Source organism: Molossus molossus, unplaced genomic scaffold, assembly GCF_014108415.1.
Source record: "Molossus molossus isolate mMolMol1 unplaced genomic scaffold, mMolMol1.p scaffold_m16_p_1, whole genome shotgun sequence".
Lineage (NCBI taxonomy): Eukaryota > Metazoa > Chordata > Mammalia > Chiroptera > Molossidae > Molossus > Molossus molossus.
The window spans coordinates 111,560,977-111,588,006 of NW_023425344.1; the positions used below are offsets into that span (position 1 = coordinate 111,560,977).

General features: G+C 43.1%; 1 protein-coding gene across 1 annotated transcript in view; it reads left to right on the plus strand.

The window, feature by feature from the left end:
* The window catches only part of RSU1 (Ras suppressor protein 1), a 185,086-nt gene that overhangs the window by 2,841 nt on the left and 155,215 nt on the right, over positions 1-27,030 (plus strand). Inside the window, exon 3 of the mRNA XM_036252448.1 lies at positions 20,102-20,152. Coding sequence (XP_036108341.1) covers positions 20,102-20,152 — 51 coding nt within the window. The remainder of the gene's footprint in view (positions 1-20,101; positions 20,153-27,030) is intronic.

Below are 27,030 nucleotides of genomic sequence, written 5' to 3' on the forward strand. Positions count from 1 at the left end.
GTTGTAGACTCTTAGGAAGATACCTGCCATTAAGCTTAGCTTCTGTTCTAATGAGCATCTTAGCCCCCTGGTATGTGTTGACCTCTCTCAGTGGTGATGGCTTCTTGGCAGCAACAGAGCAGGTGTCTCTGGTACTGAGTTGGCACTTGTAGATCTGGGTGACCCCGAGCTGCCCCTGCCTGGTTCTGCAGTGAGCCCGGCGATCACTGGGGACACTGCTGCAATAGGAGGAGGTAGAGAGCGACCAGAAGGAGGCCTGGCTCCACTGTACTCTTGGCCCCATGGCTTTCTGCTCCTTGGCACCCTTTTCCTCTTGGGCTTGAAGAAAGAGGATTGCTTTTAGCAGAAGAACATTATACTTCTCAGCTTCGAAGAGGGTTTTTCTGTAATAGTTATACGTAGGGAGAGTGGTATAGCTATTTCAGTTCAGTTGCATTATCTCTTTGAGGCCTTGGCTTTTACTGAAGAAAAGATAGCCACTTAGCTTCCTGAAAAAGATGTTTCCGGTGTAATATGAGGTGGTGGAAAGTAAGATCATTCTTAAATTTCCCTAGAGAATTAGCTTAAGGAAGAACATACTTCCTGGGGGGTTCATTGGACATGAATGTGGCCTCTGTAGCAGAGCTTGCTGCCCTAACTCCCTGACTTCTGGACGGCTGGAGCTGGAAGGGTCCGGAATGCCTCCAGAAGCCCATTCCTCAGCTGGAATTCATTTACCAGTGGTGCACATAATGCTTACTATATGTATTTTAATATTTTATATATTCAGATATTTGACATGGTTATATTAATTGCAGTATAAGACGTCCCATATTCTTTTACTTATAACATTTTTTTTTTAATCTTTACTCAAAGACATTCTTGCATTTATCTTCAGCTAGAGCAGGAGGGAGAGAGGGAGAAAGAGAGAGAGAGAAACATCGATGTGAGAGAGACACATTGAATAGTTGCACCCACAAGACCCCAACCAGGCCTGGGGACAAACTGCAACCGAGGTACATGACCTTAGTGGGAACCGAACCCGGGATTCTCTGGTCTGTGGGCTGACGCTCTAACTGCTGAACCAAACTGGCCAGGGCTCTTTTACTTATAACATTTTAATTGTTGTGAGATTTTATGGGATAGTGTTAAGATTAAACACAGGTAATAGTTCATTTGCATGACAGAGAATGGTTATTGTGTCTCATACTTTCCCTTCATTGCCCTTATGTTTTTCAAGTTCTCGAAAGATAAGCAAGAATTAACTTCTGAGGATAATGAATATTTTGTATTTACTGTCATCATTTAAAATGTCCATCTTTTGCCCTGGCTGGTTTGGCTCAGCGGTTGGAGCATCGGCCTGCGGTCCGGAGAGACCCCGGTTCGGTTCCCGCTAAGGGCGTGTACCTTGGTTGCAGTTTGTCCCCGTCCCTGGTTGGGTTGTGCGGGGGGCGACCGCTCGGTGTGTCCCTGTCACGTCGATGTTTCTCTCTCTCTCTCCCTTCCACACTATCTGAACAAAAAAATGGAAAAATGTCCTCAGGTGAGGATTAAAAAAAAAAAGTCCATCTTTCTGCTTGAGAGAGTTGTGCCTTATAAGCACAGCACTTTCTCTGAGACAGTAATTGCCTTTAAAAAATGTTTTCAGGCCCGGCCTGTGTGGCCCAGTGGTTGAGCATCAACCCAGGCACCAAGAGATTGCTGGTTCAATTCCTGGTCAGAGCACATGCCCAGGTTGTGGGCCTGATCCCTAGTGAGGGGCATGCAGGAAGCGATCAGTCGATGTACTCTCTCTAGTTTCTCTCTCTCTAGTGTCAATAAAGAAAAATAACACTTTAAAAATGTTTTCAGGACCTTAGGTGCCAAAAGCTTTCTGATAGAGAAAAATTCCTAGGCCAGAGACATCAAGCAGATAGGTTTAGAGTTTTCTGCCAGATTCCGGACATGGTCAGATCCTTCCCTGAAAGGCAGAAGAGTTCAGTGCTTGGTCGTGGGGCCTTGGAGTGGAATAAAGTGGCTTCAAACTCACCATCTTCTACTTACTGCTGTGAAACTTTAGAGAAACTACTTAACCTCTCTGAGCCTCAGTTGCCTCTTCAAATGGAGACGTAAGTACCCATTTGATAGGATTGGTTTAGCACTAAGTGCATTGATACATGTCAACTGCTGAGCACTGTGCCTGCTACTGAGTGCACATGAAATATTAACTATTAATGGGAAGTTCCAGGTAGAACTTGGTAAGCCTCAGATGTCACCAGTCCCACCATGGTGGCCTGAACCAGACTAGCATGGTTAATTAGACTGGGTGAGGCATTTGTGTCCTGTGTTCATGTTTTTATGTGGCTTATGAAGACCTGGAGGGTTTGACACTTTTGCCTAAGATTGTTATAGATTTAGATTGCTATTTTTTTCTTAATTATCCCCAATTTTTTCTTTTCCTTCAATTACTTTTCTATATGACGTGTAATCTGTACACATGTTCTCCTTAAAACTTCCAAGACTAATGACACTGATTTTGTTCTTTTTATTAAAGAAATTTCACTGCAGAAACTCTCCCACACAGCAGCTGTCTTCATCTGGATGATAAAGTTACTTTTGAAGGGTCCTGTAATCAGCTTCTGGGAGCCAAGAATCCCATCAGTAGCCAGGAAGACTTTTCTTATTTCTTTTATTTAAGTCTTTTGTGACATTTTAATCTCTTCAAGTTTATTACCCTCTAGGTGTTTGGGCCTTTATCAGATTTTTTTCAGTTTGGACTAAAATATCTTTCAGATCAATCTTAGAAAAGAAAAATAACCTGCCTCAGTGGAAGTGGTCCTTCTAAAGGACCCTATGAAATAATCCACAAAAGTACTCATAGGTTATCTGCAAGAGCAGTTTCAAAAGCCCTTAAACCTGGAAGTAGACACCTGTGGGGAATGATCAGTTACAGACATACCTTGTCTTATTGCGCTTCACAGATGTTGCATATTTTTACAAATTGAAGGCAGAAACCCTCCAGCAGCAAAGGGATTATGACTCACTTTATTGTGATAATGATTTTATGGAGGTGATCTGGAACCAAACCCACAATATCTCTGAGATGTGCCTGTAGGTTGTCTTTGGGGAAAGATAAAAGAGCTGGGGAGACCATGTCTTGTTAGCTGTAATCTTTATTAAGAGCATTTATATTTCTGTTTCTCTAAGTTGCTTGTATATGCCCACCTTTTGAAACCTATAGTAAGTATCTTGGCCTGCGAGGCCCTTTTCTCTCTCCAGCTAACTCCTCTTCCCTTGACACTTAATGCTTCTAAAAGAAAGAATGGCTTATCTATACCCATGACTCCACTGTTGTGTCACCTCCTCTGAGGAGCTCCCCACCATCTCATCCAGCCTGGGTTAAGTGGCTCTTTTGGGCCCAGCTTGCTTGCTTCTGTTATCTCTGTACTTGGCCTTGTGCTTGAGGAAAGTTGATTGAAAAACGATGCTGTTGCTTTAATCAAGAATTCAGGTGAGCTGGTGTGGAAAGCATAGCAAGGTGAGGGACCGTAGACTGTCTCCCTGCTACAGCCTTCTCCCCGACTTTCCAGAGAGAGAACAGTTTACAGCCACCAGGAGCATGGTAGAACTGCTCGGTGTTCAGTATTTGATGTTAGGACAGAGTAAAAACTGAAGATGTTTCATCCAGGTAGGAAATAAAATAAAGAAAAATGATGACCCTTTGAACTAATAAAAATTTTGCAATTTTTCAGTCATTCGACATTTCAGTTCCTGTCAGCGTGCCCTTTTCTTGTGAGCAGCTTTATGTTACCAGCAGTCTAACCTCGGGCAAGTTACATAACTTATCTGTGCCTCAGGTTTCTCATCTGTAAAATGGAAATAGTAAGAGTAGCAAGCTTAGAGAACTGCTATAAAATGCCTTGTATACCATCTGGCATGTCTCATCTATTCATTTAGGTTGCTATAACAATATGTAGGCTGAGTGGCTTATAAATGATAGAAATTTATTTCTCATTCTGGAGGCTGGAAGTCTAAGATGAAGGAATGGGCAGATTCCCTGTCTGGTGTGGATCCACTTCCTGGTTCATAGATAGCCATCTCTCACTGTGGCCTCACGTGGTAGAAGGGGCAAGGGATCTCTTTGGAGTCTCTTTATAAGGGCACTAATCTCTAATTCAGGAAGTTCCACCCCTTATGACCTCATCACCTCCCAACCTCCCAGCCTCCCAGAGGACGCCCTCACAAATACCATCACAAAGTGGTGGTTAGGTTTCAGTATGTGAATTTTAGGGGGAAACAAACATTCACTATAATAGGGCATATATTAGTCTTAATATTCACTATTATTAATATTTTGAATTGTGGCCCTGGCTGGTTTTGCTCAATGGTTAGAGCATTAGCCTGCGGACCAGAGAGTCCTGGGTTCGGTTCCCACTAAGGGCACGTACCTCAGTTGCACTTTGTCCCTGGCCCCAGTCGGGGTTGTGTGGGTGGCAGCCAGTCCATGTGTCCCTCTCACATCGATGTTTCTCTCTCTCTTCCTCCCTATCTCCCTCCTGCTCTATCTGAAGTTAAATGCAAACATGTCCTCAGGTGAGGATAAAAAAAAAATTAAAAAAAAATATTTTGAATTGTGTTTTATCTATGATTGTATAAAATATGCAAAACAATGTCTCTTTCATTTTTGGAATTCTTGGTCCTGGCACTTCTCCATTGTTCCTCACTTCTTATCTCACTGGGTCGTCATTTCTGGGCATCCAGTGCCTCATTCCTCACCCAACCGAGACATCCTGGGAGAAGTTGGATTGGCATGTCAGTGTGACGGGGACAGGAGGAAAAACAGTGGCCTCGCATGGCCCCTATTCAGAGCGTGGATGGTGTGGGAGGTGGCTAGGGGACAGCAGGGTGTTTCACAGGGTTTTAGCTGTGGTGTGCCCCTGTCTGTTGAGAATGACAGACAAGCATAAAAACTTGGCAGATTTTCAACTAATAACTACGGTACTGTATGTTCTCCAATAGCCATTTATTGAATGTATTTATTTATTTACTTTTGTGATGGGCACGATCTAAGTTGAGTTTTTGGGAGTTTTCTCCTTGTTGACTCTTTAAATTACCCAGTGATAAATTCATATTTGCCATGTTAAGAAAACTGTAAGCTATTTAATGGATCAGAAGTAGTTAGATTTTTATCATAAGAAACCATACACCCAATGCTTTGCCTTTATAGCCAGCTTTTAGTTGTGATAATTGGTGCTAGCGTTGATATGGATAATAATTGAACACCAAATAGATTCTAGATCCTCTTTTTATAAATGTACATGAACCTGGTTTAAAGAAATTTGATCTAGATACCTGAGATCCACTATTACAAAGCAGAACTAGAATTGCTTTCTTTACATCACATAAAGGTTTGTTGCTTCATTGAATAGCAAGTTTGCGCAGGTTGATTTTTTTTTTTTAAGGCAAAAGCATAAAAATGTGGCCCAGAAACAGTCCATGTAGATCAAGTGCCTGACCAGCAGGGGTCAGTGTCGAGCTTCTGTGGTTTCCTTAGGCCTCCTCACCCCATGCTCACCATCATTCACTCCTGCTTGGGCAGTTGCTCCCTCTGACCCTGGTCATGCCTCTTTTAAGGGTTATCTTCTTTTATGGTACTTTATCTAAGAAGCTCACAGTCAAAGAAACTTCCCTTTGCTATAGTCTGTCTGATCCAAAGGTTCTTTACTACTGGGGCATTTCATAACTGTAGTGCAGGCCTGAAATCTCTGCTGGAGGCACAGAGGTTTCTGAATAGAGATGTGCTGATAAGTTAGTGAATTTCCAAAAGAAAGATAGGGGCGAATGGAATTTGCTGTTTCCCCTTGGGGCATATTTCAGCAGTGGGTGATGTTTAACAATGTGAAAGTATTTTGGATTTGAGATGCTGGTAAAGCCAAAAAGACAAATGATAGTATAACATGTACTTTATAATTTGCTGGGGCTGCCATGCACAGTGCCACAGACGGAGGGGCTTAAACAACAGGCTTGTTTCTCACAGTTTGAAAGGCTAGAAGTCCACGATCAAGGTGAAGGCAGGGTGGGCTTCTCCTGAGGCCTCGATCCTTGGCTTGCAGATGGCCGCCTTCTTGCTGTGTCTTCACACGGTGTCCGCTCTATGTACACGTGTCCCTAGTGTCTCTCGGTGTGTCCACTTTCCTTGTCTCATAAGGATACCAGTCAGTTTGGATTGCAGTTCACCTTAATGGCCTCATTTTAACTTGATCACTTGTTTAAAGGTCCTGTCTCTAATTATGGTGACGTTATGAGATACTGGGGGTTAGGGCTTCAACAGCCCATCACATCTATGTTAGAGGTTCTGAATGGTTCCTGCTTGAGTGCTTCCACTGGGGTAAGTGCTTCTCACAGTTACAGCATCGCTCTTTGGCGCAGCATTTTACAGATGAGCAAGCAGGAGGTTATCTAGAGTCTGTAAGTCCCAGCATCACACTGTTAGTGGCAGAATCGGAGTTCACACTTCAGTGTGTCTGATATTTTTGTTCTATACTACCTGTGCTGTGTTGTGTCCCACCCCTGCAGTGTAGCAGGGGCCTGGCTCAGGTGTTAAGGAGTGGCATTCCTAAGGTGCCTGGGGCAGCAGGCCTTACCTCATCAACTTTCAGAATTCTTGAAAACACTGGACAAAAATGCGTCATTTGGCTAGCCTACAGCCTGGAAACTTAGATTCATTGTATTTTTTCTTTATTTTATTTTTTTTATCAACATTTATCCCACTTATATTCTCTGCCACCTCTGCCCATCCCCCCCCCCACAATCACTCATTCTTGTTCGTGTTCATGAGTTCTTTCTCTTTTTGCTCCTTTTTTGTTTTTTGTTCAATCCCTCCACCCAGCCCCAGCCCCACCTCCCAGAGAGAGCTGTCAGCCTGTTCTCTCTCTCTGAGTCGGTCTTAGCATATCGTTGCAGAGCTTTAACTGTGGAGGAAAACACCGGAAGCAACTTATCCTCTCTCTGGTCTATCTTAACTGTGAAACCTCCCCTTTTCCTTACGGTTTTCCAAAAAACTATTACTCTTTTAAAAAAATTTTTCCCTTTATTGATTTTAGAGAGAAAGGAAGTGAGAGGGAGAGAGAGATAGAAACATTGATGAGAAAGAACATTGATTGGCCACCTCCTGCACGCCCCCCACTGGGGATCAGGCCCACAACCTGGGCATGTGCCCTGACCGGGAATTGAACTGGCGACCTCTTGGTGCATGGGTCAATGCTCAACCACTGAGTCACATCGGCCGGACAAAACTATTACTCTTAACTGAATTTAGTGATCAGATACAAGACATCTTTGCACTCTATATTAATTATTTTTTTTCATTTCAAACTTAGAACATTAGCTCAAAATACTATGAGGTGTGGTGCTGGAGAAGTTTGTGTTTGGGAAATATTGGTTCATATATCATAATAGAATAAACCTGAATTACATCAAATGGTACTGTTATAATTTACCTGTATTTTGTGAAGAGCCTTTTCATTTAATATATTTTTCTGCACATCTAGGCTTAGAATAGATCACAATTTTAAGGGTAAATTAGGCCAAACGAAAGACACACATCAGACCATATAGTTAATTGGAAGGGGTCTAGGCCTCTTGGTTTTTTAAGGCATAGTGCAGACCAGGGACTGGTAACCTGCTTTGCATCCTCAGTGTACAAAAGGTTGTTTTGGAAACGTTCATATATAAGTTGGTTTGTTAGACCTGTAAATATTTAAGTCTTCAGACTCTGTAAAAGATTCTTACTTAACCTGTTATATACTTGTATTCTACAAGTTGTGCATTCTTCATTGGAAGGATAAAAAACAGGCTATATAATTAAAGTGCCATGTATAATAGAGTGTATTAATACACACACATGCACAAACTCACATGCTTGCCATTTGCCAGACATTGTACTAAACACTCTTTATGGATTACTTCTTTTAAACCTCACAATTTCATTTTGATTGTTCTCCTCCTTCTCCTCCTCCTCATCTTCCAGGTTATACCAGAGGAAATGGATTTCTAGAACGTAAGCAACTTGCTCCCGGTCACACAGCTAATGAGTAGTAGAGCCAGGCCTGGAACCCAGGCGGTCAGGCCTCAGGAGCTGTGTTCTTCACTTGTTATCTTGCCTTATTTATGTCACTCACGATTTCGACAGGCACATGCACGCATAAAGGTAAAACAGCTAATTCAGCAAGTGTACAATGAGTGCCAGTGGGCAAACCAGTCCCATTCTAGAAGACCTGGTGCCTGCCTGTGTGGGCAAATGATTCTACATTGATTTATGTATGTGCTCATGGATGTCCACAGAAGTGGACCTGCCCCTGCTCATGCCAGTTGGCTGCCACAGGGACACTCATTTTTCCAAAACACTTACACATACATTTAAAAAATCCACTTAATAAAATGTGATTATGGTGTTCATATAGATGATTGCACGTATAACAGTACAGCTTGACGTGTTCTCACATCAAGAAACAGAACATGATCAGCAACTAGGAGCCCTGCACATCCCAGTCACTGTCCCCTCAGTGGCTGTCGTGATTCTGAAAGCATGGATTCGTTTTGCCTGTTTTTATGCATCATTAAAAACAAAGGATTATACACGGTGCACTCTTGAGTGTCTGATGCACTTGCTCAATATCATGTTCATGAGATCCATTCACGTTGTGAAATTGGTTATAGATCTAGTGAGTGACTCCATCAGTTTATTCATCCATCTGCTGTTGATGGACATGTGGGTTAATTCTAGGCTAGGGTTGTTACAGATGGCACTGCTATGAACAAGACTACTTGCCTTTTTTTAAAAATTTATTTTTTAATCCTTACCCGGGGATATTCTTACTAATTTTAGAGGGCGGGGAAGGAAGGGGGGGGAGAGAAACATTGATGTGTGAGAGAACATTGATTGATTGCTTTCCATACCTGACTGGGGATCGAGCCCCCAACCTCAGCATGTGCCCTGACTGGGAATTGAATCCGTGACTTTCCAGTGCATGGAACGACACTCAACCAATTGAGCCACACCGGCCAGGGCAGAATACATGTCTTTTTAGTGACCACATGTATTTGCTGCTGTTGGTTGTAGACCTAGGAGTGAAATTAATTGTTGGGTCGTGGAGTATAGTCTTACATTACTTTTTAAAATAGAAGGGAAGACTCATCAAAATGGGGGAAATAGTTGAAACTTACAGTAGTCTCCCTTTGTGATTTTGTTTGCTGTGGTTTCAGGTACCCGTGGTCATCGTTGGTCCAAAACTATTAAGTGAAAAATTCTAGAAATAAATGCTTCATAGGTTTTAAATTGTGTGCCGTTCTGAGTCTTGTGATGAAATCTGCTGTCTCACTCCAGCCCTCCCTGGGCCTGAACCATTGCTTTGTCCCTTGACTTCCTGCTGTAGACACAGCTGCCTGTTAGTCTCTAGTAGCCATTGTCATCACGTCCACTGTTGCAGTATCGCAGAGCTTGTGTTCTGGTAGCTGTTAATTTACTTAATAATGTCCCCAAAACACTCGAGTAGTAATGCTGGCAGTTTGGATATGCCAGAGAGAAGCCCCAAAGTGCTTCCTTTAAGTGAAAAGGTGAGTACAGTCGATAATATATTTTGGGACGTTGAGGGACACACACACGCACACACACATTCATGTAACTTTGATTATAGTTTATTCTTATAATTAGTCTATTTTATTACTGTTGTTAATGTCTTACTGTGCTTAATTTATAACTTTAACTGTATCATACATAGGTATGTATGCATAGCAGACACATAGTATATACAGGGTTCAGTACTATCGGTGGTTTCAGGCAGCCTCTGGGGGTCTTGGAATGCACCCTCCGTGGATGGGGGAGGCAGTTATAATAAGGGAGGCAATGAAACGCCATGGCACATTATAGAGTGTAATGCCATAAAGAAGTACGCTGAGCCCTGGCTGATTTGGCTCAGTGGTTAGAGCACAGGCCTGCGGACCAGAGAGTCCCGGGTTTGGTTCACACTAGGGGCACGTACAAAAAAAGAAAAAGAAAAAAAAAGAAAGAAGTAAGCTGATTTGAAAGTTCCATTAAAAACAAAATGCTTGAAAGTTTTTTCAAGGTTAGTAAAATCTTTAAGGTCCAGAATCAGTTGTATTCTGTGTATCTACCTCCCTCCCTCCCCCTCCGCGTTGCCTCCCCCTTCTTCAGGTTGCCTGTATTGACTAATTTTTCTTGCTTAAACTATTTTATTTGTGTAACAAAATAGGTATATTTTTAGAAATCAGTTATCGAACCCTAGAAATAAAAAAGTTAAGGTCCTCATTTGCAGGTAAGGGAACTGCAGCCCAGAGAGGTGCTGGTTCTCAGGTCCCACGGTACCAGGATCAGAACTGAGACTGCAGCCAAGGTCTCCAGATTCCAGAGCTCCAGCTTCTTTCCCAAATGGGGAGAGAATCACACCTGGATGGGAGGGGTCATTTTAAGAGGGTGGACATCCCTGTCTTAACAAAATGAGTATTAACCTGGATGGGAAAATTCCTTTCTGTTTTGAATGAAGTGTGACAGTTACATAAAGTGACTCAAAGCAAAGCAAAGAAGATGCTGTTTCAAGCATCCTGAGACTCAGATGGTAATCCCATGAGACCCTGACAACATCACTGCATTTCTGCGATGCACACGTTCCTCGTTTTGAAGATGAAAGTCTGAATTCAATTATTTGATTCTGTGAAACAAATTTTAAAAAAGAGATAAGAAAGAACTAATATTTATGTGATGCCTGCTACATCAATATGCTATGCTGAGCACTTTATAGCCTCTCACTGGAATAACAAGTGTTAAAATAAGGTAATAACATTAATAGTTAATGTTTCCCCAATTCCTATTTATTTATTATAATCCATGCCCAAGGACATTTTTGCATTTTATCCTCAGATGGAACGGGAGGGAGAGGGGGGAAGAGAGACAGAGAAACATCAATGTGAGAGGGACACATCGATTGGTTGCCACCCACACAACCCCAACCCGGGTAGAGACAAACTGCAACCCAGGTACATGCCCCTACCGGGAACCGAACCCGGAGGCCAACGCTCTAACTGCTGAGCCAAACTGGCCAGGGCAGTATTTACCAAATTCTTAAAACATGGCTGGCACAGTTGTAAGAACGTTGTTATGCCATCTGTTCCTCATAATAACACATCTCTCTTGGAATTTTAAATGAGAAAAATGAGGCACAGAGAGGTTGAGTAACTTGCCCTTTGTTTCAATGGGAGTGAGCTGAGAACCCTCTGAACAAGACACTGAGACATTCTGACCCTGTTTTTTTTTTTGCTGGCCAAACAAATACCCACTAATGGCCCAGTTCTGTTGTGTGGCATTTTTAAGGTATCCAAAAGATAAAAAGGAATCTTAGTCCATAAGTCCATTCTCCCCAAGCGAGGACACAGGAAGTATCAAATGCGTATGCTTTCTTTTTCGGACAGCATGCTTGGTGCGTTCTCAACTGCTGTGGATCTCTGAGATGAATGAGGCAGCTGGGGGGCACGGGCACTTCTTCCTTCCCAGGGTCTGATGCTAGACGTTCCTCTCTGATTCCTCACTTCTCTCCTTGAGCGGCCTCCACCTCCTCCCTCCATACCTCTTACCTCGACCCAGGAGCCCGCGCGGCCCTGTAAGGGCCCCTCTTCAGAAGCAGGGAGGGTGGACTCGTAGCCCGGCTGCCTGCACAAGAGGTGGTTCTCGGAGCTCAGAGCTGGAGTCCTTCAACAGCCTCGAAGTGGTCAAGAGCCTCTGGCCGCCTGTTCTCACCCGCGCTCATGCTTTGGTCTCATGGGCAGTTCACCGTGGTTCCTACCACTGGCTTTCAGCTTCTCCCTCTGTCCTTCCTGCTCCTGACCTCCCCTCGCTCCCGTCCGCAGTCTCAGTTCACTGGCCTCCCGACTGACACTCCTCAGCTGCCCCAGCTCAGACCTGTTGTGTTTGTTTCTGACCAGCTACAGGGTCTCCCTAGATCTCCTCCTGGCAGGATGTCTCTCCCCACAATTCTGCTCCAACCCCTCCCCTCTGTGCCTCTCTTCACACACAGAACCAGCAAACGGATGTGTCTCAGGGGCACCCACACCTCACCCCAAAGACCATAAGACTCTTCACCCCCAGCCTTCTGCCCCAGCTCAGCTACCACAATGAGATCTTCACAGCAGCCTGTGTGTTAGCTGAACAAATGCAGAATTTCCTCATTACTGATCAAAACCATCACTTTTTGAGTAGCTACTCTGTACCAGATACTACTGACATTGTCCTTTATTTGAGGAGCAGCATATTTTTTTGCATTTTACCAATGGGAAAAATCATTATGTATTAAGAATGTTAATCCTTTGCCTATCATATGCGGTAGTCTCCCCCTATCTGCAGGGAATACGGTCCAAGAGCCCCGGGGGGTGCCTGAAATCACGGAGAGTACTTAATGTCTCAATTGATGCAACCCCCCCATCAATGACCAGCTCATGGGAGGTTCTCACGTGTGAATTCTCTGCTCTTATTTATGTATAGAAAGAGGTGTCACTTTTTTTTTTCAATGATTGCATATGATAAATTGCTTTCTGTTGAGTGAAAGCAATTAATTATGGTTGATAGACCCTTTATCTGTAAATAGAATTCAGTCAAGTAAACAGTTTTGTAAACTTGCTATTAAAGAGTTTCCAGCTCTCCAAAGTAATTAGTTATGAAGTAAAGGAAGGCTTTCATACCATGGTACTTTTTTTTTTTACGTTTTAAATTATGAACAAAATTTGAAAGAGACGTTTTTCTGATTCTGAGCGTGTTGATGAATATGATATTTGTATCATACCTTGGTACCAAACATTTTATTGTCTGTCTTCACTTTAATATATTATCAGAAGCTGCATATTTAAGAAGATCTGAATCTATATCCTACTACCAAGGGTGAAATAACTTCAGCCATGTGACATGGCAGGCATTTGAATCATGAATGGTGAGGCACAGAACCCAAATTGGTCAGCATTGCTTCCGGGTGTCGCCATCTGGCCGGTTCCCACAGCCCTATGGAGTCTCCGAATCAGGGTTATTTAGGGCTGTTGCTGTGCTTGCCTCCTGGGGAGCCAAAATGGAAAAGCAGTTTGGACCATCCTTCATTTTAAGTTCAAATCATTGCTTTTTGTTCTGCAACTTGGGAGGAACCCAGTTAACATCGGGTAGTATTTGCAGTGTAATTCACACAGAACTTGAAGGGTGTCCCCAGAGTTGTCAAACCAGGTGGCCCTCTTTGAATATCCCAGGAGGGGTGGTGATTCTTCCAACATGACAATGTATGGTACCACAGGAGCCATCCAGAAGGGGTAAGCCATTTGCCCTCTGATGATAGCAGGGTTCTTCTGATTGCTTCCACTCAGAACGCAGTCCAGTTTTCGTGACCAACCTTATAGCACCTTTCATTTGCCACCCAAAGTTGGGCCAATTCCGACCTGTGACAAGATCTCAGAAACTTTCAAGCCTCTTATCATTTTGTGTGTTTTCAAGTCTCATTTCCCTAGTGTCATCCTGGCCCTGTTTTTTTCTCTGGATGTAAATGTCATGCTGTAAAGCCAGAACTTTCTACCTTCTCTGAAGTACTACCCAAGGAATAATTTGCTTTCTAATTTACCAAAATGAAACGAGAGACAATTTCCAGTGTGCCACATCTTTGTGATATGTTGGGTTATTTTGGAAGCAAGTCTATAATTTCATCTTGGGGGCTGTGGATCTCATCGTGCTTGTTGTTCTCTTCTCATGCTGCCTACTTTATGCTGCAGGAGAAGGAGAAGAGCTGAACCCATTTAAAATAATACCTGCTTAAATGTGTTACCTAGAAAAGATTATTCTTTTTCTGGAAGTGTTTAGTTAGTCGTGTGATTTTTCTGTATTTATTTCATTAGAATATTGGCTGCCCCCTCAGTCCTGTACCTTCTCTGTTTTCCATCTGTCTGCTCAGATATGGGAGCTGGGTTCGCTTCCATCACCAGCAGTCTCCATGTCGTCTGCGTCCAGCTTTGGTGTCCGGTGTCCCTCTGCCTTAGAGCATTTTTGGATGTCATTCATCCCACAATAAGTAACATTTCCTTCTGAGCCACCGTTATCCTTGCAGATACATTGCTCTTGTCAGTGATGCTTCCATACCTCGCATTTTAGGATTTTGGTGCATTTTCTATGTTTTCTAATTTGAGTGACTATGTAGTTTGTCATCAAAACCAGTGTAGTTCTGAGAGGAACAGCAGGCGTAATCTAAGACTGACCCAAGCTAACCAGGATGTATGGTCACCATTACTTCTGTGATGATCTCCACGGTGGACACTTGACACACTCAGTGTGCTCAGGAAATACCCGGTCAGCAAGTCCTTGATTGTCTTGTGAAATTTTTGAACCCACCAGGTTCTGTTGGAGTATTTTCCTGCTGATTCCCTTTGGCTAGACAATAAATGATCATAAATCACATGTGCACTGCCGGCAGCCTCACCCACCACCCCTTTCCTCACAAACACCTCCCTCCCAATGATTTGTGTCCCGTTTTTCATTTTGGCCTGATACAGTGTTCGCCCAATTCCCATTTCTAAAGGCGGGAGACAGAGTGATAGCCAAGGCACTGTAACACTTAACTGTGTATGTCAACATACTTCTTAGTTATTTAGTTGACTTTTGAAATATACTGTACTTGGAAAATGGCTGGGCAAAGCATAGTTTAATATTGCTCTAGGAATTTTAATAACAGTTCTCAGTGTTCTGGCGGTGCTCATTCTCAACAGTTTGTGGCAGGCAGGACCATTACAGCGTTATTCACACAGTGGAAGGTCTCCTGGGGTGGTTCAGGTTAGCAAGGAAGGGCGGTGGGTACAGCCTGCTTCCGTTTTCCCTAACACGTTTGACAAGAGCGGCTTTTGTATTTTAAATAATCCATTCTCTCTTGGTAGACCTTTTCGCCCTTCTCTCTCTCTCTCTCTCTCTCTCTCTCTCTCTCTCTCTCTCTTTAAGGAGTTTTCATCAGTTTGTTTGAGCCAAACTGATGACAATTGCCAGGAAGCAAAATCTCAATGGATTGAAGAAATGCTCCTCCCTTCCTTTTTAACAATGAGGTTTCCATAGAAGACTCACAGTGAGCTCCCAGTTGCCGAGTGGGAGGGAGCGGTGCTTGTATGAGTGTGCCTGTCGGACTCGGTCTTTCCTGCTCCAGGCTCTGTGATCGGCTCTGTGCTTTTGATTCTGGAGCCTCACTGCTCTCCCCGCGCCCCAGCCCGGAGTCCTTGTTGCCCTAAATATTTCCTCTAAGATCTTTTATTAACTTTTTCTTTTCCGCTCTAGTTTTTCTCCCTCTTACCTACTTTAGCATGTAGCCCTGTAACAACAGTGAGAAAGACAAAAATACATTCCAGTGATGTAATCAGCTGAAGCAACAACTGGATTTCTGTTCTCTATTAAAAAAAAAAGAAACTTATGCGTTTAACCACTTTATTTCTTGCTAAATGCTTGTTGAAACCACACAATGAAATAATTGAAAAGAACCAGCTCTCCCTAATTAAATCTTTCAATGTGAATGTTAGCCGGGAGAAGAGCAAAGTTTCTTTCTTTTTAATTAGTTAGGTGTGATGTTTTAGGAAAAAATAAGACAGGAGGAGATAGGATTATCAGTTTTCTTTTGTAGTCACAGTTGATTTCTGTGACATTGAATTGGCGTAGTCTGTTAGTGTGAGAGGTGGTTAGTTGCCTGCTGGTTTCAGCTTGCCCCATCTTTCTTGGTGATAACACCCCTGATTTTAGCTGGCACTTGGCCACCTGGAACAGAGACTGCATTTCCCTCCCTCCCTTGCAGGTAGGCATGACTTAATTACAAAATTGTCATTAATTGCTTGTAAGTAGAGGTAGCATATGTAACTTCTTGGAAGTTTTCTAAAGGAGGAAGGCTCCCCCCCACCCTGTCTTCCTGAAAGGAATGCAGTCATGATGGCTAAGCTCAGGCAGCCACTGTGGACCATGAGGTGGAATCCATGCATTGGGGATGGTTGAGCAGCAAGATACCAGGAACCTCTGGACTGGCTGTGTGTGAATGAGGGAGAAACACCTGCCTTGTGTAACCTTTGTTATTTGTGGTTGGTTGGTTCTCACATGAAGCTGATCATAGTCTCAACTGATACATCTCTGAATCCATTTCATGTTGTTTGGTAGGGCAGCTCTTTGAGATATTTGTTTACTAGTCTATATAACACAGAGATAAAGGAATGCTTTATTTGGTGGACAAGACAATCTTTACTCTTGTAAGTAAAAATGTATGAGATGCTCCTTAGTGTCTAAATCTTAAATGTCACATGAGAAGCCACTGTCGTGACTCTTAAAAACCACAAAAATGCTCTTCTCCTTCCACTTTGCCTTTCTCTTCCCCCTTCCATAGTTGTTTAGTCCTAAAGCCAGTAAGTGGGACAAAAAAGAAAGGTGGTCAGGGTTTGGGGGGGCATGATGATGGCCTAGAGTAGGGTGAGAAGAACAGTGGCGAGGCTGGCTGGGGAGATTCAAAGCCAGGCAGGGCAAGGAGGGTGAGGGCAGGGGAGGAGGGTGAGGGTGAGGGCAGGGGAGGAGGGTGAGGGCAGGTGAGGAGGGTGAGGGCAGGGGAGGAAGGTGAGGGTGAGGGCAGGGGAGGAGGGTGAGGGTGAGGGCAGGGGAGGAGGGTGAGGGTGAGGGCAGGTGAGGAGGGTGAGGGCAGGGGAGGAGGGTGAGGGTGAGGGCAGGGGAGGAGGGTGAGGGCAGGGGAGGAGGGTGAGGGCAGGGGAGGAAGGTGAGGGTGAGGGCAGGGGAGGAGGGTGAGGGTGAGGGCAGGTGAGGAGGGTGAGGGCAGGGGAGGAAGGTGAGGGTGAGGGCAGGGGAGGAGGGTGAGGGTGAGGGCAGGGGAGGAGGGTGAGGGCAGGTGAGGAGGGTGAGGGTGAGGGCAGGGGAGGAGGGTGAGGGTGAGGGCAGGTGAGGAGGGTGAGGGTGAGGGCAGGGGAGGAGGGTGAGGGTGAGGGCAGGGGAGGAGGGTGAGGGTGAGGGCAGGGGAGGAGGGTGAGGGCAGGGGAGGAGGGTGAGGGCAGGGGAGGAGGGTGAGGGTGAGGGCAGGTGAGGAGGGTGAGAGTGAGGGCAGGGGAGGAGGGTGAGGGCAGGGGAGGAGGGTGAGGGTGAGGGCAGGTGAGGAGGGTGAGAGTGAGGGCAGGTGAGGAGGGTGAGGGCAGGGGAGGAGGGTGAGGGCAGGTGAGGAGGGTGAGTGAGCAGAGTGCAAAGGTGTTCAGGTAGGAGGAAGGGAGGAAGGGAGGAAGGGAGATCACTTACTGCATTACTGTACTGGATTGAAAGGACGAGGACAATCCACAGCATACGTGGTTTAGCAAAAGTAAGAAAATACAGGTGAGCCTCAGGGGTCTGAGAGGCTCACTGGTAGTTCCATAGGGTGGTTTGTTAGTTGCTCAGAACATATTGTACCTCCAGATACAAACTATAAGACATGAGGAAGAATCAGGGCTTCAGGAAAGCCCAGCCAAAAATATCCAGCAGTGTCTTTTATGCCCGAATGGTCATGCACCTGTAGCCAGGTGGAAGCCATCAATCTGCATGCTCCTAAACATGTGAACAGCTGGCTCTGGGGACTTCTGGGCCATTTTCAACTTTAAACAGAATATTACACATCTCTAGCCAATCTACTCGCCTGCTCTTGACCAAGAATCAGTACTGGACTTCTGGGTTTCCTTGCAGATAAGCATAAGCTATAAGATAATTCTGTGCAGTTAAATATAGAGGTATTGATGAAATAAGTACGTAGGTTAAAGGTAATGGAGTTCTCACTGTTGGAGAAGGGAATTATAAATATGGAAAGGAAGAAACTTGAATGAATTATGTCATGCCGTATTGAAATTAAATTTGTTGGTGTAAACTCATGGTTTTTCAATAGTATAAATAGTGAAGTCAGTTTGCGGGGTGTGTGTGTGTGTGTGTGTGTGTGTTCTCTGGCTCTGCCCACTAAGAGGGGCAGAGAATACTGAGCCTCTGGATAGCAATGAGCACATCTAGTGCCCAGATTTTGGCTCATATATATTTTCCACATAAAAGAACCAGAGCTCATTGTAGAAATGGCTGATTCCAGGGCCGAGGCAGAAGAAGTGCGAGATGAGCTTGGATATCTTGTGCCAGAAAGCAAGGAAGTGCCCAGGGCGTGATGGGGCACACCAGGGGGGCTTAGCAGCCAGGCTGGATGGGCTCCCGCTGGCCAACTGGGACGGTTTGAGCATCAGCATACATAATAAGGACAGACTGGAACCCACCGACTAAGACGGGAAACCACAAAGCCATGCAGAGATAAATAAATCACTGTTCTCAACAGCAACATCATTGACATTTTGGACTGGATGAGTCTGTTGTGCGGGATGCATAGTAGGATGTTCAGCAGCATCCCTTGCCCCTGCCTTCTAGATGCCACTGCTTTAGGCCCCATATGAAGTTTACATTCCTCAGTGGCCATTGTTGTCAGAATAAAAAACGTCTCCAGATATTGCCAAATGTCCCGCGAGGGTCAAAACTGCCCGGGTTGGGGACCATGAAATACATGTGGAACAGATATTTATATAGTTTTAAAGTCGCCCCTCCCCCCCCCGCAAAAAAAAAAAACTAATTACAAAGGGGTAAAGAAATTGATAGTGGACAAGCCTGACAGACATAAGTGGTCAAGGTAAGGTCATCAGCGACAGGACAAACGGAAATTGTGTGCCACCTGACAGGGTGCAATGAGAACACAGCATTTCTTCCATATTCCTGTAAAAGATGCTTAACATAAACCTAAACCAGAAACAAATGACAAATCCATATGGTGGACTTACTGCAAAATAATGGGGCCTACAAGGTTCATGATTGCCAAGGTTGTTAAAGTCAACAAAAGAGATACTTGGGCTAAAGGTAGTTTAAGCTACATGTATCATGGGTTCTGAGCTGGGTCCTTTTTTATATAAGAAATTATTCAGACCGTTGGTGAAACTCAGATGAGGGCTGAGGATTAGGTGGTAATGATGTATCATCTTAAGTTTTGACACTGATGGTTGTGTGTCATGGTCATGTAGGAGAATGTCTGTAAAAATACCCAAAGTTTATGGGGTATCGGGCCAGCAGCTTAAACTCAATGGTTCAGGGCAGGAAAATAGGTTTTTATACTGTATTGTAAAGTTTTCTATAGCATTATGATGGTTAAAAAAAGAAAAACACGCAATAGTTGTGGTTGGGAGTGATACTCATTTCCTTCTAAGCCTGGGGTCCAACACTGTGACCCTTCTTGAGAATTTTTGCTTTCTTGTCTCCTTAAGGAAAAAACTCTACTGTATTTTAAAACTGCATTAATGTTGTGTGTGTGTGTGTATCATGCTGATCATACAGTGAAGTTTTAGAACCCAAAATAAATGGGAGGCAGGTCCCTTTTTTGTTGGAACTTTTTATTTTGGTGGATCTGTATATATATATTTTCTTTATAGTTGGAAGAACCATCTTCTAAGCAAATCTAACCTTGTGCAGCAGATTAAACCTCAATGATAATATTTGAAAACTGGTGCACAGTCTGTGGGTGCATTAAAATGTCAACCAAACTTTTTTTTAGAGGGCATTTAAAAAATTCTGACCATCTGATAGTGTGTAGAAGAATTTCTGGGTTGACAGTGGACATAGATGAAATAAGGTGCTGCCAGTCTTCTGTTGGGTGATCTTTGTCTTGATATGATGGTTTTTTAGCTCTGGCAAGGGCCCCGTGTCTCCCCACGCTCTTGGCTGGTTCCCTGACGGGCACAGTTACTGAGATGGATCACTGAGGCTGAGCCAGCAGCAGCCAGGTCTCCAAGCTGAGCCGACTGGCCCTTGTAACGTCTGATCCTGTGCCATTAATCTTATTAGCTCTAACCTGCTGTGCTGATTGCACCACTAATTGCGGGACTTTTGTTAATTTGGCTTAACATTTAACAGACAGCGTTATCGGAATCCTTGAGTCTAGTTTTGTGAGCAACAACACTTGATCCTGCGGAAATGATTTAGCACTTTACCTTGTAGGAGTGTAACTGTACTTTGGATGCATTAACTGACTGTGGTTTTTCTTTTCTTTTACAGTCTCCTTGTCCCACATCACACAACTGGTCCTCAGCCACAACAAGCTGACAAGTGAGTTGACTTGATCATTCGTTTCGGTTTCTGACCTGTAGGTGATGCGGTGATACTGCTGACTCTTTTGTTTCCTTTAAAGACAATAATGACAAATGTTTGTTTGGGGAAACCTAAAATTTATTTTGGTGACACTAAGACACATGAGCATATTGACTTCCCATACTTTGTACTGGGCTCTATTCTGAGGAGTCTTTCCTATTGTGTGTGTAAACTGAAGAAGGAGAATGACATTGTTTCTCTGCACATGGTCCCAGTCAGGGATGATAAATGCGGCAGTGACCTGCACTGCTGGCCCATTCATGAGTATTTCATGAAAAAAATTCAAAATAAGTAATTAGAATAAGAGTTTTTTGCTTTCATTGACACTTGCTCTTCAAAGGGGAAAATTTACTTGTTGGTGTACTTTCCTTCCCTGCTTAATAGGGGGAAAAAAACCACAAAGTTGCACAAATTATATAAATTTGAATCTGCATTTAAAAAAAATTCTTGAGTATGGTTTCTGTTGCACATTGGTAGTGTCGTGGTATGGTTAACATATAGGAGAATTAATACTGACTTTTATAAGAGTATCTTGCACGAATGATATGGGCCCTTTTATTCTCAGAGCTGTGGCTTTAAAGATCTTAATGACAGGGCCCCTCTCCCCTTTCTTTTTCCTAATTGACTGTCACTTCTTCGTGCTTGCCATATTTCCTGCAGACTTGAGTGGTTTTCTAATCATGTGGCAAGAATTTGTTCGGGAGCTTTCCGAGCCCAATGAAATTGAGCAGAATGTCATCTTGAGGGATTTGTGCTGTGAATTTATGTGCATTATATACGGCTTGAAGCGGCGTCACAGAGCTGTTGGTTACTGAGAATTAGGAGGGGCAGGGCCCCTTGTGTGCAGGAGACAGGCCGATTAGTTCAGTTTTAGCCAAAAGCACATATTCGTAAGGCAAAGGCGGAGTGGCACAATTGTCACATGTTAGTAGCAGGGGCCACAGAAGCTGAAAGTGAGGGCTGCAAGTCACGGGTGATCCTTGTTGTAACAGGTGACATGCAGCTGCTGTTATTGTTTCTGCTGTCCACCAAGAAGCTAATCCCAGTCAGAGGGCACTTGCTGTTTGTTGGGGAGGGTGGACGGCATGATTCCTAAATTCCCCAAGATTTTGTGAGCAGAATTCCCAGAACTCTATATCCCATAGTTGATCAAAATATTTCTTTCTTTCTTTTTAAATTAATCCTTACCTGAGAATATTTTTCCATTGAGTTTTAGATAGAGTAGAAGAGAGGGAGCGAGGAAGAGAGAAAGAGAGAAAAACATTGATAGGAGGGAGAAATATTGATTGGTTGCAGGGGACCGGGATCGAACCTGTAACCCAGGTATGTTCCCTTGACCAGGAATAAAACCCCAGACCCTTCAGTCCACGGGCCAATGCTCGAACCACTGAGCAACACCGGCCAGAGCATAAAAATATTTCTTAATTGCCAAGCTTACATTGTTAGATCTGCATCATCATTAGAGTGAAATACTGTACATTTAAACAAGAAAGCAAAACTTGCTTTATTCCTCTCATTTAATTAATTGATCTGTTCTTTAAAATATCTTTCAGACAGTTGTAGTTTATTTCTTTTTATATGTACACAAAGATAGAAATCTCAGGGATCCGTGGATCAGTTTCTTTCTCCAGGCGTATGATGAGATGTTAACTTAGAGGTGCACAGATATCAAGTTAAATTGTATCTGTAAGGAGGTTGACTGAATGGATCCAACTTCATATTTCTTCCTTCCTTGTTTTGTTTTTTTCTTTTTTTCCCATTTGAGACACTCTTATCCAATAAACTCTAATTAATCGTCTTGGTAAATTCTGTTTCATGCCAATGTGAGTAGTGTCAGTGACACCCGGTCTGTTCTACTAAGGTCAAATTAGCATCTTCTACTGTTGTGCTGGCATTTAAATGAATGACTTTGCAATGGCTTTTCAAGTGTTGATAGTAAATATGTCCATTCGATGGCAATATAAATATGCATTATGTGTAAGTGGCCGAGCACGCCCTCCTGTCATGTGTTACTGTAATCTGTGTTTTTCACTTTCTCTGGGTTTTAATAGGGACTGGCTGGCAGTGCTACGTTAAAACCACAGGGACTCAAAACATAAACCCCTCAGCACTGCTTTTATCTTGCAAAAGTATTTGTGTTTTTCTCGTAGCATGCCAGTTACGCTGTTCTCTGAAATTTCCACTTTGGATTACCGAGTGAATGACCGGCTTACTCAAACTGGGGCCTTGATCTGGGACACTGGCTGATGCCACGCACTTGAGTCAGTATTTAGGGGGCCATTTGAACACTGTGGCGTTGAGTTACCTTTCTGTCCCTGCGGGTGGCTTTGACATGGACAGGTCCACTCAGCGCAGTGGAAGTGGGGCCACGAGGAGGGTGGAAGTGGGCTGACGCTCCTTGAATCCCTCCAGATTTTGTGAGCGTAAATCCTTGATGTTTTCTAAGTTACAGGTCATAAAAAATATCTCAAAATTGTCAAACTCTAGTCACTGTTAGAAGTTCATCATTACTACAGTGACATTACTGAAATGTAAACGTAGGGGGTTGGGCAGTATTGATGGTTTGGGAAACGGGACGTCAGTGGCAGACTGCCCTGCCTACAACCACTGTCCTAGCTACGTGCATGTCCAGGACGTACTTAAGGAGGTGGGAGGCTGAGCAGCTCTGAAGCTTGTAGGTGCAGTCTCGGAACCCAGCAGAGGTTCTTTCTGGCCCAGTAGGAGTGGTTTCAGAGTCAAGATGAGGTTCGCCACCAGGCCAACCCTTCAGAAACTCCACTTTCCCTGCAATGCCGCACATGCCCAGTAGAAGGCGTTGCTCTGGCCCACATCCCACAGCCAGCCTTTCCTCCCCACTGCTGCCGCAGGAAGATTTCTTTATCTTCTCTCCCTGTGCCTAACCCTGCCCTGCCCCCGGTCACCTGCCCCATCCCTTCTACGCTGCAGTAGCCTTGCCCTCATCCTCCCCTCCAGGCTCCCTGACACCCTGGCCATCTTGAAATCTTTCTTCCCCAAACTCTTACTGTTCATAGATTCTTTACACCAGCGTTGCACTTCTTTATCCTTCTGTTGCTTCATGTTTCTTCTCTCTCCAAAGAGATCTCTTAGGCTTTATTGAAAGCAGGACCATGTCCTATTCTTCTTTCATGTCCTATTCTTGCTGAGCACATAGTGGCTTCTCAGCAATGACCTCTACAGAGCAGCTGCTAGAAGGAAGCAGTCGATGACAGGGAAGAAAGGTGGCCTGAGGTGAAGTGGTCAGTGTAGGAACGGGATGGTTTTTTTCAGGCTGGCCCAGTATTCGGGGGCTTGAGCAGACGTGACCATCACAAACTTCTGTTTCTAACTCATGGGCTTATTTCAGAGTGCTGTGCTGTGTGAGATCTAAAAGAACATGACCTCGTGTCCTGGAAATCTGTATCACATCATCTTTGTAGTTATTGGGGCCCTTCCAGACTTGAACGGTGTGCGGGATGGCCCCCCCACGTGTGCCCGGGGCTCCGCAGGCGGGGCAGGCTGGCACGGCTGGCGTCCTTCTAGCACCTTAGGTCTTATGGCTTCTAGGCCTGTTACTCTTTCACTTAAAGTTAGTTTTATATACGGTATTTAAGCTCCCAAATTATTTACTACGATTTTCATATAATTAACCATTTTATATGTTTCTTGAGGTGAGGAGCCCTGTCTGATGCTGTGTTAGCATCCTACCCCCCACAGCAGTGCCCAAAGCACGGTGAACATGAAATAGGTACTCAGTTCATACCAGAGAATTAATAGGTTGGTAGCTGATGAATTGTGTCAGGTCCCAGCAGACTGAGATGACACACCCAAGGGCTGGCTTTGGGTTTCTAAAGAAGGAAGCATAGCAGTTATTCCAGTCTATCTTCCTCTGTCTGTCCTGCCCTCCACCTGCTGCCTTTGTGATTACCCTCCCTTGTAAGCCAGTGTTAGCTAAGTCTTCTTCAGTCTGCGCTTTAATCTTATCCTTCTTCGTGTAGTGTTTGCAAGTGTTAGTTTGGTAAATGTTTTCCTACTCCTTTTCAGTCTTTGACAAAATTTTATGTATTTATTTTGGAAACAGCCATTTCAACACTTGTCCACTAGAGGTCACTGTTGAGATAGGTATTTCCCCCCTCCCCTCTGGTCTTGTGTCTAACTAAAGATTAAAAACCAAAATTGTATCAGATGAAATTTCTTGCAAGCTCTTCAGCTCTGTTCAACAGGGCATGTTGCTCTTTCATTTACATCGTGAATTTTACCATAATTAAAGTAGACTGTTCTATAAAGAGCTATGTTATTTTTCTGTTTTGTTCCTGAAATTGTACATTCATTTTTTTAGTGTATGTTATGGCTACTTTCTCAAGTTAGAAACTTTTATCCCAATATCTTTCAATTGGGAGAATTATATTACCTTTTGTAGTATTTTGTATTGAGTATATGTGAGTTTTTTCCCCCCCAGTGGAAGAAAGTTTAAAATATGTGTGTATGTAACCAGATTGAATTAAAAAATAACCATGTCAAACTTAGAAAAATGCACATTTGGTGCATATTTTTACAGATTCTTCTCCCAAATACCATTGTGTAAGAAAAAATACTGTACATTATTAAATGAATTACATTCTGTATCAGTGATCAAACAATCTCTGGGCACTAATTTTCTAACATGAAGCTTTTCTTAATATTAAAAATAATTTTATCCTTACTGTAAAACCCATATATAGATATTGCTAGACCCTTAAATATGGCAATCATTTTCATTTTGTTACCCATGTATATTGAGGATTAAGCATTCATCATTTTGAGCAAGAAATACAAAGGATATCTTTTTGCTCTGTGCAGACCTTGAGCAACCCACTCTATGTAAACCTTTTGTAAGTGTGGATCTCTGAATGTAATGGTTTAGTTTTATACTTTGAACTTTTACCTGCCATGTAAAACCTTTCCTTGAGGCCTTAGCAGTTTTGCCTGCAGTTTCAGGCCTTAATAAGACCATATCTTGTCATTTAATGTATCGGAAATGGCTAGGCAGGCAGTAAACTTAGGTTTTATGGCAAAATGTGTTTTTTAAAAACATTATTTCTTACTATTTAGCTGGTGTATGAATTTGAAATTACAGTGAATAAGAAGTGCTAGTTTTTTTGTTAGTGATTTACGCAATTTCTTTATCAAAGAGAATGTTCTAAATACATAGAAGCTAATAGAGTGTTTTAAAATTTTATGCAGATGTACATATTGATGGGATTTCCACTCTAAGTGTTACTATAAATGAATTAAGCACTATGATCTATGTAAAATAATACATTCTCCCAATATGCAGATCCAATTATAATGAAGAAAATTAAACAGTTTTTTTAAAAAAGAATAATAAATTGAAATGCCTTTCCTACAGACATAATTGATTGTTGAGATGAATGAGAAAATTTAACTATCCCAATTCATAAAAATGACCTTCACCGTCTTTCAACACCTTCCTGTTCCAAAGTCTCTAGTTATTTTCTCTTTCACAGATTATTTGTCATGCTTTATGCAAAAGTTCTGTTGCATGGCTTGTATGAAATTAAACTGTGAGGGGGAATATGCAAAATAAATCATCTCTGTGTCATGAATTTATCTTGTGACGATGTCAAAACAACTTGCTGTTTGCATTTTAACAAAGTATAAATGTATTTATAATACAGAGGCTTTGATCAATAGCTTATTTTTTTAATTAGTGTACATTTATCAGTTTGTGACCATGCCATCATTTGAAAGATTGAATTTGAAAAAATACATGCCTAGCATTTTTGAGTCTGACAGCTATGACTTACACAGTACCTATTAGATGGTACCAGTGGGTAGGTTTTCAAAAAAATACTGCCCGTAGTTGGCAGTCTGGTGTTATTTTTGGTTTCAGTAAGTAAGCTTGAGAGGTGATCCTGTGAAAGAATCTATTGGCCCCACAGCCCAGAACCAGTCCAGTTCAAGGCCAGTGGGTGAAGTTGGAGAAACTGCTTCTCGATGGTATTGTGTCCTCAGCTCAGAGACTGTAGTCCCTTGATCCCCTTTCTTGCCAGCCCCACTAGCCACAGTGGACCTCTTCAAGAATCCCTGTCCTTGGAGTCCTGCCGTGCGCCGAGAGGAGGCTAGCTAACTGGGACATGTTACTCCTTCCTCAGCAGATTTCTGAATGGAAGACTTCAGTTATGAGGATTTCAGAATGCTGGCAGGCTGCGGAGAAAGTAACGTGGGGGCAGGTTGAATCTGTCTCTTTCCCAATTGTAACTGGGTCATTTGGGGAGCTGATGTTGAAAAGGGGTTCTCTTACTATTTACAGTAGAACTCTCAAACAGAATTGATTTAACAGCAAAAATTTATATCTAAATCATCTGTTGACTATCCTAGATAATTGTGTGTGTGTGTGTACGCAAGTGTGTAGTGTGGAGGAGGGTGGGAGAGGGTATTCTAAGAGGTACAGTACTTGCCTATATACAACATTCTTTTAGAGCAGCTCTTCTTAATTGTATAGCTCACTGACTTTTATAAACAACATTGTTTATAAACAATGGGGTGAAAGCTATGTCCATGAGCCCTAGAAATGTGCACATAATGGTTATAATTTCAATAAATTTGTGAATCTTGTTAAAATTATTCATGAATTCTTTAGGGGTACATGTAGCTCAGATTTAGAAACCCTAAGAATAGGGGGAAGGTAACATTAATGTACAGGGAGGGGTAAAAGTAGGTTTACAGTTGTGAATACATGAAATACAGAGTTTATTCTTGTATTCTTAGTTACTAATTATTTTATTATTTTCCATATAAACAACTGTAAACCTACTTTTGTCTAACTCTATATTTGC